The 17,194-nt window shown below is 41.2% G+C and overlaps 1 protein-coding gene across 1 annotated transcript; it reads left to right on the top strand.

The window, feature by feature from the left end:
• The first annotated feature begins 635 nt into the window (after positions 1–635).
• On the top strand, positions 636–16,257 carry whamm (WASP homolog associated with actin, golgi membranes and microtubules). Its single transcript, XM_088334266.1, has 11 exons — positions 636–1,316; positions 4,074–4,247; positions 5,689–5,839; positions 6,885–7,057; positions 9,615–9,816; positions 10,573–10,757; positions 11,182–11,268; positions 11,427–11,522; positions 12,021–12,390; positions 14,739–14,881; positions 14,963–16,257. Exons 1-11 carry the CDS (start codon positions 750–752, stop codon positions 15,122–15,124), a joined length of 2,310 nt encoding a protein of 769 aa, XP_088190392.1. The 5' UTR covers positions 636–749; the 3' UTR covers positions 15,125–16,257.
• Positions 16,258–17,194: the final 937 nt, after the last annotated feature.

Below are 17,194 nucleotides of genomic sequence, written 5' to 3'. Positions count from 1 at the left end.
AAACAAAGCGAGCGGTTTGATGCTACTGCGCGCAGGCCTCTGCCGCCTCGGATTTCATGTGGTAGTTATGTAGTGAAAGGAAGTCCGTCTCTTTTTAGAGAACCAGCTTTTTCGTCTCAACTCATTAAAGAGAGCCGGCTCTCAAATGGGTCACTTGCTTTGAGGCATTATTTTACGAATTATTAAGTCAAGAAAAAAAGGAAGTATAAAAGGAGAAAATGAAAAATACAGGTTTGTGGTTATCCCTTTAATCAGTATATTACCAACAATAATTTAATGAAGAAAATGAATTCATAATTTGAATAAGAAAATGTATTATTCTACTTAATTATATTTGCATGTATTTTTTCCTTCTACAGTGAACGTCCAAGCTACTTCATTTTTGAACGTTTTTTAATAATAAACCTCATTCGTGTCGAGCAACTCGGTATCTCACAACAAAATGTCCATTAACAATATATATGATATAACGAAACACATGTACAAAATAACATGTTAAACTACATAAATAAACACGTTTGAAAAAAAAAATATGGTGAAAGATTTTTTTGTATTTTGTAAGGGAAAATACGACAATTTGTAAGGGCATGGAGCCCTGGAGGTTGACAGGTATGGTATCAGCAATATCGATGTTTGGATCGATCCGCCCCCTGAATAAACACATCTTGCGTCACGTAAATGGCGGACGGCGAAAACCAAGCCGCAGTTTATTGGTGCCGTAGAAACGCCGTTTCCCAATATCTCCGACGATGAGCGACGTCGAGTGTGAGCGTTCGGACAGCCTGGACGAATGGGTGGCGGTGAAAAACAACCTTTTTCAAGAAGTCGATGTCTTTAAGCTGTGTTTCATCGTCCAGTGGAACGTTATCGAATGTAAGTTCGCTGTCACGTGCCACAACAGAACTTTACAGCGGCGGAGCCGCAAAGAACTGAGCGTGACGGCGGATCGTCAAAGCGGCTGCGCTAGTTGCGCTGCTCTTTTCTCGGTCGCCCATTTTAAACGAATCCATCAGCAACTGCTTTGTGTCAGCGACGTACTGGCGACTTGCTTCCCCGACCTGTCGCAATTCGAAGACCGCAGCGTTTGGGATTTGCTTTTCGGTTCGGATGTCGAAGCGAGAGACCCCGACGAGTCGTGTCGGAAGCTGGAAAAGTACTTGAGCACCGCCATTGACCTTTGCGGGAGGACGATAGTGCTCGACACGCTTTTCTCCCACGATGAGCGCGACGTGGAAGACTATTTTGAGGACCTTCAAGAGTTTAAGAGGAAGAGCATGCGTGACGACATGACAAGGGCGAAGGATCACCTGCGACAGGTAGCTGAGTCAAGTCACTTTTTCATCTATCGATAGTACAACAGCATCCTAAGCAACGTTCCCTCTAATTTTCCACGGGTCTGAGCGTTCACACAAAGTCGGTGAGCAACGCTTGAAACAACAGTGAGCAACCATAATCCCATGTGTGGCAAGATAATTAATTGTCAAACATGTCCAAAACTTGACATCAAGTGACATTTTGCTGAGTTTCCGGCAATGCAAAATTATTTTTCTCTTTTGAAAGAATTGACTCATGTACTATTGCAAAGTTTGTATGGCCTACAAACATCGCTTGTTCTTACAATTATTTCACAAGATATACATTTCATTTTATTTCCTGATATATTTTGTCACATGATATTAACATTTTTGGGGGCTTATTTAGTTGGTTGTAAGATACAGAACTGTACTTAATCACATTTTTTAGTGGAAGTACAATGTTGGCAACAAGATTTATTTGATATAATTGGAAATTATTTGAATGCACACAAACTTTTTCTTCTTTTTTCTGTGTTTTTTTTCTACTATTTTATAAATTCCTTTAAAAAAATCTCATTGTGTTTATTTTTTCCGAGCTGTTACTTTTTTCTTTTTGTTCTCTATTTACTTTTTTCCTACATTTCTTTTTTTCTTTTTTTCTGGATTTTTTCTAAATTTTTCCTTCTTTTTTTCTCAGCTTTTCACTACTTTTTCATTTTGGTATTTTTTTCTTTTTTGTTCTACTCCTCCCTTCCTTTAAGTCATTTTGTGCATAATTTTACATAATATTTGGTCATGTTGGGATGAAAGAAACAAAAACCACATGAAGAGCCGTTTAGGACCCGAAAGAGGCAGTTGCTTTTAGTGAGCCGAGCCGAAGAAGCCGGTTCTCGACAAACTCTACTAACTTTACTCAACTGTGTTCTACTTCGACTCGAGTTCAAAATTCCGCATTTAGGACACAACGTCAGGGGAACCCGTGTATTTTTACCTTCATGCACTGTAACTTTGACTTAAGTCGCTTCTTAATTTGTAATTTTGAGCCCTCATTTTTGGGTGCTAGCTAGATTTTCTTGTGCGCTGAGAATGTGCGAGCAGTGCGCAATTGCGCATGCGCGCAGTTTAGAGGGAACACTGATCCTAAGTAGGGCTGCACGAAGTTTGGAAAGAAAACTAATTGCGATTTTTTTTTGGGACCTGTATTGCAATTTCAACAACAGATAGAAATGAGTGGAGAGGTGTTGCAAAAGGATTTAGTGGGATGTTTGTGCGCGTTCCAAGAAATGGGCAGGGCACCTGTATGATGCGGCAGGGGTAAACCAGTGAAAGCTGTCGGGCACTGCTGTTGAACAGAAGAGTGTGTTGTGTCACCCTGACCCGAGTGACATGGCCACTTTCTTCTGTCCCGTTTCATCTGGAGGGACCAAAGCATGACCAACTTCGGTGCCGATGTGCCCAACTTGTTTGGGTGTTTGGGGATTTGGGTTGGCCATGGTCCAAAAATGTTTGTGTGTGGTTTTTTTTGCTATTTTTTTCCCTTTTTAGTTTCTTTGTTATTGTATGTGTTTGTCTTGCTGTCGGTCACCCCTCTTTAGGGATATGACCAAGGTAGATAGTGTTGCAATTTCGATGCGATTTTCGATTTTACAAGACCAAAATACAAATCAAAACAGAACAAATTAAGCAAATATTATTTGCTGCCCTACAAAATTGGAGGGCTACTCCTTTCAGTGTAAGAAAACTCCTGAATGAGATCCGAGTTAACTAGTCAAGTCATGTTTATTTGTATAGCCCTTAATCACAAAGAGTCTCAAAGGGCTGCACAGATCAAAGACTATTGCAAACTACAGACTATTATGAAACCATCCCCTCATCTAAAACCTACATGAGGGCAAATAATACACACATTATCAACAAAAAACCTAGGTTATTCATATGGTATAGAATAGTGTGTTTTAAGCCTAGATTTAAACATTTCCACTGAGGTTGCAGATCGAATCTCAGGGGAAGAGCATTCCACAGCACCGGGGCCCAAATGGAGAACGCTTTCGAACCTGCGGATCTCTTGCTGGCTCTTGGGATCACGAGTAGACCAGCGTTTTCAGAGCGAAGGCTTCGGACCGAAACATAGGGGGAAATTAAATCTAAAAGATATGAGGTAGCAAGTCCATGCATGATTTTGTATAATACCAACAGAACCTTAAAATCACATCTTAAGCTAACAGGTTAGCTGACCGAAAATAAACAAGCCCTATTGTGCAATGCGCCAGCTACGAAGACTGAACCTTTTAACACTGTGCGTCCTATGGTCCCTAAAATACAGTAATGTCATGTGAAACAAAATTAATATTCGTCTCTGGTATCGTGACCAAATATAGTGTGACAATGAGATAAAATCGACTGCCTTGCCATCTATACTAATGGTGGTCCAATACTCTCACAACTAAGCTGAACATAGAGCTTTTAATAACAATAATTGATAGTTTTATTATTGTTATTTTTTTCCATTGTTCTGTGAAGAATCCAGAAGGGTCATTTGATTTTGGCTTTCTGGTAAATAATAACTTTTCCATTTAGGCCCTTCTACAATCCTCATACCTTTTTCATTACTTAGTGACCCTGGCTTCTCATCAGAGAAGGGAAACTTATGTGTCCTTCACAGGAAAACGTTTTGGGAACCAGGTTTTAAACCATCATATTCAAAATTAAAAACTATAGGTTAAAACCTGACAATTTGACAATGAGCCAATCGTTCCTCTCTTTCTCTTTTTATTTTAGTTCCTGCAAAACCATAACAGCGCGGATGGGATGGTGGCACTGCTCGCCATCTATGCACAGGAGGATGAGGCCTACCAGCATCTTGTCACTCAGGCCGCGACCTTCTTCCAGTACCTTGTGCAGCCTTTTAGAGACATGCGGGAGCTGGCTTCCCTATGTAAAATGGAAATCTTGGTAAATAGAATTTTATGGTTATGTTCATGGTTTTTATTTTGACATTTTTATTTAACTTAAATGATGTCATCGGATGCTTTTTAACAGCTCTGTGGCAGCCACTGAAGGGTAAAACCGGCTGCTTGACTGGAGTATCAACTTTTCTATCAATAGAGTGCGCTAATAGACCGGATTTGATGTTCAGACTTTTTTTAGTGGGTCCACTGATTCATATGCAGAAATTTCGTCAAGGGTCTATATCCGAATAGTTCAGGGATCAGCAAAAAAACCTACGTTTGTCTGCCACTGTAAAAAATCTAGAGCCTTTTAATGAATGCAACATATGCGGTATGGAACTAAATTAGCAGAGTGCGATATTAGCCTAATATCAAGTTGGATTGACCGCATTCTGTGTAACTATGTGAGTATCTTGTAGTGTACCGCCTACAGTTTTTACAGTTAATTTCATTGTTATTTTAAGAACATGGAAAATGCATAATGACCCCCATTTATTTGGACAATAAAACGCAGTATGCATTACACAAATAAAATGCAGTCTTTTAAAAGGGTAAATAAAATGAAATTAATACATATTAAGTTTGTTTTCATTGCAAATGTCAAACAAGTCAATGCATGGATAAAATAGAGTATCTCGCTCTCTCTCTCTACCATCTCTATCTCTGCCCTGAACAACAAAACACAATAATGTCCCTAAGTGTCGTTCTAAATATATACTGACAAAAGTCACTCAATAAAAACAGCTACTTCGTCACTAAGTAAGTGCCTATGACAGGATTATGAAATTAGGCAGTTACATTGTGATGCTGCCCCTTTAAAATGGTTGGAGTTTGAGCCCGGACAGCTCAGCTCTAACAATGGTGACGGGGCAGAGAGCAAAACAATCAAAGAAGTAGTTCCTCTAAATTTTACTTTGCACCTAAATTCTCCAGGAAGGAGTTAACTTTACTCACTGCTGCTATCTCTGGGCTTGTGTCATTTTTACTGTCAGCTTAATTTTGTTGCGCATGCGTGTGCATGCATTTTTTAGACGTGCTCAGATAAACCTCTTGCTTCATCGTTCTTAAAGTTTGCACTGGCGTTTGGACCAGTATTTAAAGCAGGCCTCTTCTTACTTTCACCCTTTTTATGCTTCACTATCAAATAGAAAAAAATAAACGGCGAGGGCAGTCACTTTCCAGCATTCTTCCACCCCCTATCCATCCTACTTAATTTGTTCCACTCCAAACAGCTTTACTAAGAGTAAGATAAAAGCAGAAAGTCGTGGTGGAAGATGAAGCGTAAGGGCTCTTTGAACTCAGTTCGGCATTGTCAACACATACGTCATAGAGAAAACATAACTTTTTTTTAAAGATACCTCAAATGAATTCACCCCACCTTAAACTGTGACGTTACTGTAAAAGATTTTTAAGAGTTGGTGTTCCCCCACTGTTGTCCTGAACAGAAATCCCTGGAGTTGGATGATTTGGGTCCCAAGAGGATTGAAGCTTTGGAAAGAGAGGCGGGGGAGTGGAGGACAAAAGAGGAAGATGCGGTTGCTTCTATCCAGGACATCACTGTCACCTACTTTGCACAGACTTCCAAAGCCCTGGCTGGTGATTGATTGTCTTTTATTATCAGTTAATATCATAGTGTTCTGCCGGTGCTTGAAATCCTTGAAAATCTTCAATTTGAAAAGTTTTTTTTTTCAAAGATTGAAAATTGCTTGGGTGAGGTTTTCCCTCAGTGATTCTAGGATATAGTATGAGTATTGTCACACGAATGCCGAGGTCTGGCTCATCTCTGAAGAGAGTTGGATGACTATTAAACTGAAAAACAATTTCCACCAGATGATGAAAGTGCAAGTGTATTCATTTGAGGGAACCAACCGCTACCTATGAAAACAGCCTGGTGAGGGATGGGCACTGCCAGGCTGTACTTGCCCAAGACACCACAGAAAGTGGAGTTCTGACGAGCCGTAAACTTGTAAATGTTTAAAATTGTTGCCATTTTTCTCCACTAGTCTACTTACATATGTCGCCTACTCTGCTCATTGGTGGCTTTGCTTTGCCATTGCATTTTTTCTTCCATCGTGATTAACTGCAGCTGTCATTAGTTTGTACAGTATTGTCCTATGAAGCGTCCGAGAGGACAGATGCTTGCTACACCTAAACAGGGCACTATGCAATGTCTGACTGCAAGGATTATGTATCAGTTATGGACATTTATTATGGGCCATGCTAAAAATTATGGTAGATTTTCACAGTGGTCACTTGTAATTTTAAGAACCTCCTGCAACTGAAAATGTAAACTACATATTACTGTTATTTAGGGGAAGAAATCTCTCTCAAAAACAACTATATTCAGAATTTACTCAAGACCTAAAAATCATACCGTATGTCTTGATGGATACACATGCAAGACTACAAAATGCATAGGTAAATCGCAGATATATTCTTGGCTTCTTAAAATACATGATTCACACCGGATATTTTCTTTTAATGGTATTGGAGAAATTGAAAAATTTGTCTTTGAAAGTCATTAAAAATTGCTAGAATTTGGCCATGAAAGAAGATGTACGAACCATGGAAATTGATCAGTGAGCACATAGTGACTTAACATACTATAGTTGTAACCTTTTTATGTCTGGTTATGTTTCAGCTATGGTGAAGCAGATGGAGGACGACAAGCGTCGTGGCTTCGGAGCCGCCGCCTGGGCTTCTGCAGCTCCCCGACTGGAGAATTTGCGCCTCCTGCTGGCCAAGGAATCCCTTCAGCACATGCGATCAACGGAGATGTGCCTTAACCGAAAGAAAGGCCACATCAAAAAAGAGGTGAACGGCTGCTCTATCCTCGGAATGGCATTCATTGCATGCTGCTTAACCTTTCACGATGGGGGGGGGGTTTGTGGAAACGAGACCATTTTCCCGGCATTCTGTCCATGTGCGATCAGCACTGGTGTCACATTCATACTGTAAATTCTTGCCATCTATGAAACCCCTCACATCTTTTACAAAATAATCAGATCGATATAAGGTTGGGCAATAACTCAAAGTAACATTTGAACATATCAACTCAAATCAAAGTACGATCTTTATAATTGGAATTTTAATGCTCAAAACTAGTGCCGATAACACAGTGCCCTGCTAAAGTTTTGCTTGCTTTATGTTTAGTTGTCCTGTTGGAAGGCGAACTTGTGTCAAACAGTGTGATCATGGGCCTCTTTGTTGCTTCTCTGATTATTTTTCTTGTTTGGGCTGAAAGTTTAGAACAGGGGTCTCCAACTTTTTTCCAATTGTGAGCTACTTTTTTACTACTTTCTACCACAAAGAGCACCCAGTTTATATGCATTTCTAAAATATCTTATCATGTTACTACTATGTTGCTACTGTATTATTACAAGGTCAATTACTGTACTAGTAGATGGGTCCATATACTCTTGTCAACCACTATAACCCAGCACTGGAGTTATTTTCAGAACACGTCCGTGGGCACCTAAGCTGTCCATAGAGGGCACTCTTAAGCCTTTTCCAGTTTGATATTGTTGCTTGAACTCTGCTCAGTGTGATGTGCAAAGGTTTTATCTAATTCCTGCTTGCTGAGTTATTTGTTTTCTATAATGGTGTCTTCTCCAGTCTCTCCTTTCACAGACCTCTGAACTCATCACTGATCAGGTACATTTGAACTGAAACCTAATGACACACAGGCGCACTCTGTTTGTCATAATTAGTCATTTAGGTCATCATTCAGACGTCATCATGGAACTTCTGGAGTGAGTTGGCTGAGCTAAGAGAATAGGGGACCAATATTTTTGCAACACCATTTCAGTTTTTGTTTGTAAATATGTAAAATGTAGAAATGATTGGTTCACTTCACGATTGTTTCACATGTTGTTGACTTTTAGAAAATATTTTCAGTTATTTAGCTTTATGTCAAAATTTTGGTCAAAGGGAAATAGTGTATTATTTAGCGCATCCTGGTGGATTTCTTCCTTCAAATGGAGGAGGGGCCTGACAGATTATAATTATGAATCACTGCTTTAATGTTTCATTAAAACCTGTGTAAATTCTGTTACTGTGGGAACTTTTAGCACACTATGCCATTTCTAATCAAACATTCTCAAAATAATATGTTGTCGCGCTGGGCTTATTGTTTTGTTTAAAACTGATTCATAATGTTTCATGTTTTTTTAGTTTGACCATCCCATTCCCCACAATACACTGCTGTATATTTGTCTAAACTCAATCTTAGGCAGTCATCAGTCGGGTAAAACTACCCGTCTCCCGGTGGTCTAAAACAGGGATGTCAAACTCAGTTTGGCTCCCGGGTTGGAACCAGAAAGTCTGTTCTCAGATGGGCCGGAGCAGTCAAAGGATGTCAAATAAAAAAAATTAGCTTTGTTTTTCAGTAATATCATTCAGACTACATCATTAACCTACCTTATATATTGTAATCACGGAGGACAAGGGATTTTTCAAACACATTTATTAACAAACAATGAAAAAAATGTGTTTTCTGGCTTATTTTAACAGTTAAGTAAATGTAGTTTTACACACACACCAATTCACCACGCTATACAAACTCAACACTGCCCATTTGTGACCGGAGAGAGCTTTTGGTTTGCGTTATTACCAAAAATCATTACATTTGGTAGATATGACCCACACTTGGTTCTTTTTTCGACATACTCAGAAATTAATGACGGGCAACATTAGATCATCAGATGGGCCGCATCCTGTCTGCGTGCCATTTTTGACATGTCAGTCTAAACTCCGGTCACGTCCCCTATTAATGTGTGACCTATCTAATTCTTAGTGAATTCTGCTTCACAATCATGGGAAAAGCCCATAGCAAAGGCTTGAAAAGCGACGTCGCTATGAACGTTTAGATTTTTGGAAAGTGCCAATCTTGTGTGACTGTTTGTGAATCTGAGGTTGCAGAAAAGACCTCCAGATCATGTGTACGTTTTTCATCATATCACGCTCTTTAAATAGCAGGTTTGATAATGTTGGCTGCGTGTGTGTCAGTTTTCTGTAATCTGATGCGTGACAAACACCCACATGTAATCACCGGTGGCTACATGACTTGGTGATTTCGCTGAGTGCACCTGCTGATTGCGTGTGCGTATAGAATCATGTCAAATCAGTGCCCTTGACTAAATGGAGGCTGATTTCCAGTCAGTTTCTATTTGTATGTGGCAGCGCTCAGCCTACGCCGAACACACTTTGAAAGTGTTCATTTGTAAGCTCCAACAGTTTTACTGTTGAACAAATCTAGCTGTTTTAAAATCGTCCTCAAGGAATCAGATACAACATGCACGATTATGGTCATCGATAGAGTCCTCTATGCTTATTTTGGAGCTGATGTTACCTGTTTTCTGTTTGGTTCAAGTTTGACAAGTTGCGCAGAACAGAACAGGGTTCTGCTGCCGAGTCGATGTCCGAGGGGGAGCCACAACAGTGCTCCGTAGACCAGCTGGAGTTTCAGTTCTATGAAACGCAACTGGAGCTGTACAACACCAAGTGTGAGATCCTGAAAAACGAGGAGCAGCTTCTGGTGACTCAGACGGACAGCCTGCAGCGTCAGATCAGAGGTACTCCATCTATCCATCCATCCATTGTCTTCCGCCTTAAAAGGGAAGCCCAGAGGTCCCTATCCCCAGCCACCTCCTCCAGCTCATCCGACGGCATCCCAAGCCGTTCCCAGGCCAGCCTAGTTACATAGTCTCTCCAGCGTGTCCTGGGTCGCCCTCGGGGCCTCCTACCGGCGGAACATGCCCGGAACACCTCCAGAGGGAGGTGTCCAGGAGGCATCCTTTTCAGATGCCCGAGCCACCTCAACTGACTCCTCTCAATGGGGAGGAGCAGTGGCTCTACACAGAGTCCCTCCCTGATGACTGAGCTTCTCACCTTATCTTTAATTGAGAACCCAGACACCCTGCGGAGGAAGCTCATTTCAGCCACTTGTATCCGGAGTCGAGTTTTTTTCGGTCATAACCCACAGTTCATGACCATAGGTGAGGGTAGGATCGTAGATCGACCGGTAGATCGAGAGCTTTGCCTTTCGGCTCAGCTCCCTCTTCACCACGTCGGACTGGTACAGGGTCCGAATCAGAGGAAGTCAGGCCGCCCATAAGTAAGGCACACACTCTGTGATCACGTGACGATGATGCAGGCGTTTGAATGTGCCTTTATACTCCTGAAAAATGACAAGCACTTGTATACAATTTCAACTCACAGTATTACCAGAAATTATTTACATGACAGCGACCATACGGACATAGCGACCATACGAACAATCTGAATGAAATGTTTTCTTGGAAACTGATTCGAAGTGATTTGTGTTTCAGAACTTAAGGAAGAGGTGGTGTATTATGACGTCTGTGAGGATCCCAAGGAGCTCAACAGCACGATCCACACAGGACGTGAGCATAAAGAACCTCCAGCTATCAGCCAGCTCAAACGAAGTCTGCAGAACCTGGAGACCAAAAGAGGCCACATCTGCGCTCGGCGAGCGTACTTGCGAAACAAAAAGGTGCCGGAAGTAGAAAGATTTTACTTTAGAAAAGGACCGTTTGCTCATCCGGTCCATTTTGTTTCTTTACATGGCATTTTTTCAAGTGGTTAAACAATTTATTCTCAATTGATAAAATATGAAAAATGATACATTCCGACCCTCATTGATGGCCTTTTGCTTGGCCTTTAATAAAATTGAAACCATATTAGCCTTCTAAAATGTATTTTATAAATGTACCATGTTTACAATAAGTCATTTTGTCTTCGTTTAACTTTATGGCACAGATATAACTTAAAACAAATATAAAAAGAAAGATAACCTGTAGATATCTGTATATTTATTCACACATGCAAATTTGTTGGGCTCCAGGGCCCCTGGTCAACTTTTCACACCCAAAAGTTCGCTCTCACAGCTTTTGTGATGCGTTCATGTCTTCATTCAGGAGCAGTGTGTGCAAGCCTATGAGCAAAAGCGTTCCGCAGCTCAGCAAAGATCCATCACCTTCACCCAACATCATCAGGTCCACTTGGTACGTCACCATGGCAACCACACCGCAGAAGCTCCTTATGAGTTGCAATCAGATTCCGCCTCCCTGCAGTGCAGCTTTCAACTTATATCTCATTGTCGCTCTCTATTCCTCTGTCTCGTGAACACTCACTTCTTTTCCTCTACTGCTGTCGTTTGTAGAAGCGAGAGAAGAGAAAGGAGGAGGAGCAGAGGAGGAAGGAGTGGGTGGACCATGAGCGACAGAAGACTCTCAACAGATTAAGATCCTTTAGAGAGGTTAGACCAGCTCCAGTTTTGTGTCTTTTCTAAGCTTCCCTTCGCAAGTTGGGTCAAATAGTCACTGCATCGCACTTCCGCTTTGCATCCGTCATATTTAGCTTCTGATGAGGGTTCACAAGTAGATTTGGCGCTCTCTTCTGCCTGGCAGCCAAGATGCAGAAGCAGGCCAGGTAGGGAGAGGTGCTAAAAGCCTGCCTGTCAGTCACACAAAGAGGCAAACATTTTGAGAGTGGTTGAAGCGCAGTCCTTACTCATCGCCTATCTACATAGAGGAGTGGATTGGTGAAGTATCGATCCCAGGTCAATAGTATCAATCCACTCAACGTACTTACTCAGTATCGACAATATCGATGTTGGGATAGATCCGCCCACCCCTACCTGGTGGGTCAAGCCGCAAGAATAATTTCAGACATTGAACCGGTCCGTGGTACAGAAAATGTTGCAGAGCACGGTTCTAACACCTTATTATTAACTCTCCCCCTTCTCTCCTCAAAGAAGCGACATGGCCAATACATCTTCAAGTCACCTCAGACACAGAAGTCTCTCACCAAGTCGTCTTTCGCCTCCCAGCCCCTCTCCATCGTCAACTTGGAGTCGCCTCCGTCCTGTGACGGACTTTCTTCCGTCCGTCCTGCATCGAGGGGCAAAACATGTCCGGCGCAAGATGTTACGTTACAAATGTATGCTCCGCCTGCACCTCCGTCTGCAAATGGCTCAAGTGGAACAGCGCCGCCGCCGCCTCCTCCTCCGCCGCCGCCGCCGCCACCCTATCCACCTCCACTCCTGTTTCGCACTGGCGACAAACCAATCGATGGCCGAGAAGAACCTCGTCTTCTAACCGATACCATGCTGACACAAAACATGGGTAAGGCGCCCATCCTTAAATTACCTTTTTACTTTAAAAGGCAGTGCTACCTATTCTTACGAGCTCGTAGCTCGAATTGCTAGTGTAACAAGTAAATTATACCAATAAGAAATTATTGAAAAAAATATTTTGTTCCCTGACATCCTCCTAAAAGTATACAAGTAAACCTTAAATAGCTATGTAACACATCTTCCGAATCACTAAAACACTTTCAAATGGTAATTAAACACAAAAAAATACTGTTGTATAAAATATTGATATAAATAAGATGATATTGACAAAATAAAATGCTAGTTTATTATGAGCGCCGTGACAAAGTGTCCGCGTGCTGCAGAGGAAAGGGGGGTGCGATTGCAATGAGGAGTCAAGGAGATCGCATACTTATCAACTTATATGGTTTTCCCGTATTTTATAAGTTTTTTGATACATACACATTGTGTACGGCGTATGCAGGAACTAAAAAAATCTCGTTTTGCCCATTTCGGCTCTAATCTAGATTGTCTGTGTTACAGGTAGGAATTGAGACCGTCATCGTAGATTGCTAATAGTATGCAGTATTCCACATATTCTGTCCTGCTATGAGTAAATAGGTACCACGTTGTGTCTGTAGAGTTTATTATTGCTTAAAAACAAAGATGTGCAATTATTCAAAAAGGGGAGCTATTGGCAGAGGTTGTCAGGTTTGAGATCCAGAGACTGTTGCAGATACGTTAGCACTTAGTACTTAGCACTTAGTGAGCACGTTATTAAGTAACACTTAGTTAGTTACTGTAACATTAGATGAACGTACACACCAAAAAAAACTATTCTTATTTGTTTGCCTGTAGTAGTTTACATGGTCAAACTTGACGAGCTGATGCTGGCTGTAAGCGGTGTGCAGTCTCTACTGGTAGCGTTTAGGACCGCTCATGAACTGGATTTTCCTTCTAATAGCGACATAGATTTTTGTAAATAAAAAAAAAAAAGTTTACGAAATTCGTGTGATTGGAGGTGCTTTTATACAGATTTACCACTGTAGAGGATATTTGTGGGCTGTATACAACTTTAATTGTATCTGTTCTAAAAAAATATATCGTACATAATTATGTATGCATCTATTTAGATTTACATTTATTAAAGACATTGTGCATTATTTATCGCTTCCAAGTTATGAAAAAAAAACTTAATTCCTTTAGAAAAAACTCAACAACATTAATTTGAATAATAAGCTAAATTAATTGATAAATCACTTTTTGTGCATTTTTTGAATACTCGTATGTCAAGAAATTTTTAATTTTCTTACCCAACTTGAGGCTTACCTAGAGGGAGCTTGCATGATGTCAGAAAGACATTCTATTCTCTCAGGCCAGAGCATGTTTGGCAATTCGATCGGGTGAGCGGTAAGAGCGGACGGATTTGATAGGGTGGGCGGATCGCTGCACACACAGCATGCATCCTTTTTCTCGCACGCTCCCACTGCGCTGAAGGGAAATACTTTACACCCGGAAACTTTGTTTGCATAATGTTGTGACATTTTTATATAAGAACTGCTTGCCTCTTGTTCTGAAACCATTATTTATGAAAATATGTAGGTCAAAATGAGCCTCAATGATCATAACTACGGAAGAGAGACAAGTTCTACCTGGTATAATTGTTGTTATGGGACACAGACTCTGGCATTACTATTTCATGAATTCTACCAAATAATTTATTAAAATCCGCGGAGAAATAAGCTTTTGTCTAGAAAGCGGGTTTAGCAGGTTGGTTGAATTATGTATTTAAATGTACGATGTGGCTCTCTCCAAAAAGAATCAAAATATTTTGCTCTAATGGTTCTTTGGGACACAAAGGTTCCTGACCCCTGCTCCACAGCATGGGTCTCCAACGTGGTGCCAACGGGCACCAGGGTGCTCCCTGAGGACAGTTGAGCTGCCCACGGACCTGTTCTGAAAATAGCTCACCAGTGCTAGGTCATTGTGATTTTCTAGTAAAACGATTTTTGGTGGTTGACTGAGTCTAATGAACCCTACTTCCAAATAATAACGTGCTATTAGCATAGTAACAACTTGGTGATAACATAATAAGTTGTTTTAGAAATGCATACAAAACAGAGTTCCCTCATTGCAAATTAATACCAAAAAGTAGCTCTCAGCTTAAATGGTTGGAGAACCCTTCTAGAGTGGAATGACCTTGAAAATCCATGTTATCATTTATGTTCTCTTGAAACACACCAAGTTAAAAAAAAAAAAAAATAGCTGGCCTCTCAATTTTAGACTTTGTCTCCAAAATGCATTCATGGATGTGGCTTGATCTTCTGGATGTCTTTAATGTAATCATAAGTTTAAATCTGAAGTGCCTTGTTGCTATAGGAACCATGGATGAAGTGTTGGCCTCGCTGCAGCGTGGGCAGGTCCAGCTTCGAAAAACCCAAGGACCCAGGACCCCCCCTCTCTCGGTAGACCCAAGGAGCAGCCTGATGTCGGCCATCCGACAAGGAGTCGCCTTAAAGAAGGTCGCCAAATTGTCGTTATCGTGATTCTTGTTTGGTTAGCACAAAAAGTGGAGCGCAAAAGTTGACATTCGGCTCTTTCAGGTGCTGCCGGCACGCCCGGAAGTGTCAGGCTGGCGGGAGGAAAATGAACTGGAGCGCAGCATCAAAGCCGCCATGATGAGGATGAAGAAGGTGTCGTCCGATACAGACTCTGATGACGACGGGGGGGACGAGAACATGCAGAGTGGGGATTGGGACAGTTGAAGATGTCGGTAAACGCGTGCAAAAATCGGGATCTGTCAGCACTTAACGTATTTTCCCGACAGTAAGGCACACCCCAAAAAACCTAAATTGGCCAGAAATGAAGGACAAAATTGGAAATGCCTTCCCATCCCATAAAATAAAAGTTAGCGAGAGAGAAGCTCAGCTTGACCCCCAACTTACCGACCTTACCCAAAATCTCGGGCCGGGCTTCGGTTTAAAATCTTACCTCTAGGCTGAAGGTGGCGGACAAAACTTTCCCGGCTGAGGAAGGCACGCTTGCTTTGGAGTTGTCCGACATTTTGCTATTAAATCAACACAACTATATAATTCCTTGTGCAGCTCGGGCTCTTCAAGTTGAAGGGCTGTTGGCGCGATTGGGAGGTTTCTCAAGGCCCTCTAGAGGGCTCTCAGATGCCAACTCTGAATCGGATTGACCTAACCAACAGCTGATGGAGAAGATTGATGTAACTGTAGACTGCCTTCAGGATTTTTTCTGAAGGCCTCCTGGTAGAGTTTTGAGCCTAGCAACAACTAAGGGCTGAAATGAGATTAGTAAAATGCTTAAATATGTAAGCACACATCTGGAAGCAGTGCAATCAGGGGAAAAGCAATAAGAGGAAGCTGACGGACAATTTGAAATTGTTAAACAAGTATTGGACAAAATAAATCACGATTTAGTTTTTTTTTTTAGCTTAAGACCGAAGAAATAATTGTTTGTGTTTATTTGGTAAAATGTCATCTTTTATTGCTACACAGTTTGCCTGACTGTGAGTAAATGGGTTCCGCATTGTGTTTGTAAGGTTTTTTTCTCGCTTAATGAGAATTGGAATCATCAATTAGGGGGTACATTGGCTGAGGTTGACAGGTAAGATTTAGGCTCTTTTTAAATTATTTTTCCTTTTGCGATCGTGTCCATGAGCATGTATTTGTTCTCCCTGTCAGTATATTGGAGCACCTAAATTACATTGTAAGTTGATGGTTTCATGTCTTGTATAAGTCACGAAATAGTCTAAGGAAAAAAAACCGAAGGGTTGATTCTTGAACTGTTTCCAATGTGATCTGCTGCTGCCTATCTTGCACTGATTGTATGGGAGACTGGAGCTACTTGTTTGAATAAATCCAGTAGAATTTGCTATCTAGTCGTTTTGCCTACAGATGTAGAAAAAGCAATTTATTTTCCAGAGAAATGAATTGGTAAAATTTTCTTCTTCATGAAAGGGAATAAAGCGGGCCAATTAACCTGACAGGCATGTTTTTGGAAGGCGGGAAGAAACCGGAGTGCCTTGAGGAAACCCACGCAGTCACTGCATGCTAACTCCGGCTCGGGAAGGCTGCAGAAGCTGGGATTGAACCGTGAGCTTCCTCACCGTGAAGCTGCGTGCTAACCACCCAATATATGAACCGCCAAGTTTAAAAAGTAAATTTTAGCAGTACAGCACCTCTGAAACTTAGCTACCGAGAGTTAAATTACCAGTGTTTAATGTAATGGCAAGGTTTTTTAAGAACTTCACAAATCAATATAATTTCCTCTGAGATTAAAAAAAAGGGAATGTCACTTACTTTCTTGCAATTGTTAATTATCGGACGAGCTTAATGTCATTATTTGTACTCAAGCACTGCTCTGAACCTTGACAATTGCAGTACTACCCAGTGCCTCGGTAAAAAACGTGTCACAATTGACCCTAATCTGTCGTTTCAGTCACACGTTAAGAATTTTATTAGAATTGCTTCGCAACATTGCAAAGATTCGCCCCATGTTACCCAGTGTGATGCTGAAAATGAGTTTATGTGTTAGTTACATACTCTATCGATCTCTGGTCCCCTGATGTCTAGCATCAAAATTTTGCTGTTGGAAAATGCTCCAGCAGGGGTGGGGAACCTATGGCCCGCATGACAGATATGGCTCTTTAATAAGTACTCTTGAGGCTCAAATACAAATGGCACTTTCAAAGCATTATTGCTCTTAGAGCCAATAAATGTACGCATGAAGCTGAGACATTATTAAAATTGAGAAAGTTCAGTCCGATATATAGGACACACTTAACTACAGTTTATAGTCAGGGTGTCGCC

Source organism: Urocampus carinirostris, chromosome 4 (genome assembly GCF_059441175.1).
Source record: "Urocampus carinirostris isolate Australia breed hairy pipefish chromosome 4, RoL_Ucar_1.0, whole genome shotgun sequence".
Classification (NCBI taxonomy): domain Eukaryota; kingdom Metazoa; phylum Chordata; class Actinopteri; order Syngnathiformes; family Syngnathidae; genus Urocampus; species Urocampus carinirostris.
Note: the sequence above shows the minus strand (reverse complement) of the source record. Positions and strands in the feature narration are given on the sequence as shown.